The 1,760-nt window shown below is 53.7% G+C and overlaps 1 protein-coding gene across 1 annotated transcript in view; it reads left to right on the top strand.

The window, feature by feature from the left end:
- Window positions 1-505: 505 nt before the first annotated feature.
- LOC122551904 (uncharacterized protein KIAA2012 homolog) overlaps window positions 506-1,760 on the top strand; it is a 54,633-nt gene continuing 53,378 nt past the window's right edge. The window contains exon 1 of the mRNA XM_043694472.1: window positions 506-1,078. Coding sequence (XP_043550407.1) covers window positions 992-1,078 — 87 coding nt within the window. The 5' untranslated portion in view covers window positions 506-991. The remainder of the gene's footprint in view (window positions 1,079-1,760) is intronic.

Genomic DNA, 1,760 nt, shown 5'->3' with positions numbered 1-1,760 from the left:
CATAATCCAACTCTTGATTGGACCATGTTGAGATGGTGGGACTGGGAACAAGTGGACCACTCACTTTCTGCTCCCCCCAGCTCCTCTCCGCTCTCCCCCCCCTCTCCGTGTGTCTGCGAAGGGGGTGATAGACATGAGAATCAGTTCCCCGGCAGATACCGCTGAGCCGACCAAAGCTCTGACTGAGGCCCAGATCCACGATAACTGGTATTTTGGGCCCTGGGGGTAGATCAGACAGACCTGCCTATGTCCAGTTACAGGGGAGTCTCATACTGGAATGACAGCAATTAAAGGGATTACACTGTGACTTTATTCTCTGTGGTTGGCAGGGAGAGAGGGAGAGAGAGAGGGAGGTGTAAGCCTGCTCCTTACTGTCTCCGAGAGGCTGTTTGTTCTTTTTCAGCGGCGTCTAGCTGCTTCCAAGGCAACCAGCTAACACTGCACAGAGCCAGAGGCAGAGACTGTGAGCAGCCCAGCCTCCCAGCTCCCAGCTTTACTGCTTCCCTCCCTCTGCCAGGATTCACTGAGAACTCAGAGTCAACCAGGATCTGTGGCAACTGGTGACCCTCTGGAATACCGCTCTAACAGCATTCCGTTTCAGGCAGGTCAGGGATCCACTGAGATCCTGCTCTGTTGGAGTGCAAGAACCACTGGGATTCTGTTCCACCGGTAATAGGGATCCATCATTTTACTATTTCGTTGGAATTAGGGTTCCATCAGGATCCTGCTCTACCAGGATTGGGCATCCGGGAGGATGATGCTTCTTTTGAATCTGGGACCCACTGGGGATAGGGATAGGAATCCACCCCGATGCAACCTCATTTGAATTCGGGATCGTAGCAGGATTCTGTTCCACCAGGGTTGAGGATTCACCAGGATGCTGTTCTGCTGGGATTCGACTGCTCCTTCCAGTCAGTCCCATGGGGATTTACAGAGGGAAATGTAAATCAAAGGGGTGGGGGAAGCGAAGGCAGGTTAAGGAGCGGGAAGGATGTGGAACCTGTCCTTACTGAGCCGTGGCTGTGGAGATCTGGCGAACAGGAAACACAAGCGATTGGATGTTTACTTGGAAGATCAGGTAAGGCAGTGATGGGATCTTTTGTGTAGTAGGTCAAGTAATCCATCCATGGGAAGCCAGGGATCTGCAGGCGTGCCCCCCACTTGAGAGGTCCAGGCCAGGAATCCAAACCCAGCCATTCCTCCTCTGGCCAAGGGCTGAAGGTAAGGGAGAGGTGGCCAGACCTGCTGTGCTAACCAACATCAATAGTTTTCAGAAAGACAGAGACCAACCATCGCTGTCCAGCCAGATAAACAGTGACTCCTCTCTTACTGTGTTTTAATCACCCCGCTCCCAGAATGGGAGCAGTTACAATATCGATACCCCTGTGAAAATGGCACCAAAGCTCTCTGAAAGTTGAGTGTAAGGGGACAGTGGACAGAGAGTGGTCACTGAGTGAGGGTGTAGGGAGAGAGGGGTACAGAGAGTGGTCACGGAGTGAGGGTGTAGGGGGAGAGTGGACAGAGAGTGGTCACTGAGTGAGGGTGTAGGGAGAGAGGGGTACAGAGAGTGGTCACGGAATGAGGGTGTAGGGGGAGAGGGGTACAGAGAGTGGTCACTGAGGAGGGTGTAGGGAGAGAGGGGTACAGAGAGTGGTCACGGAGTGAGGGTGTAGGGGGAGAGTGGACAGAGAGTGGTCACTGGAGTGAGGGTGTAGGGAGAGAGGGGTACAGAGAGTGGTCACGGAGTGAGGGTGTAGGGG

Source organism: Chiloscyllium plagiosum, chromosome 7 (genome assembly GCF_004010195.1).
Source record: "Chiloscyllium plagiosum isolate BGI_BamShark_2017 chromosome 7, ASM401019v2, whole genome shotgun sequence".
NCBI lineage: Eukaryota > Metazoa > Chordata > Chondrichthyes > Orectolobiformes > Hemiscylliidae > Chiloscyllium > Chiloscyllium plagiosum.
This window is presented reverse-complemented; position numbering and strand designations above follow the sequence as displayed.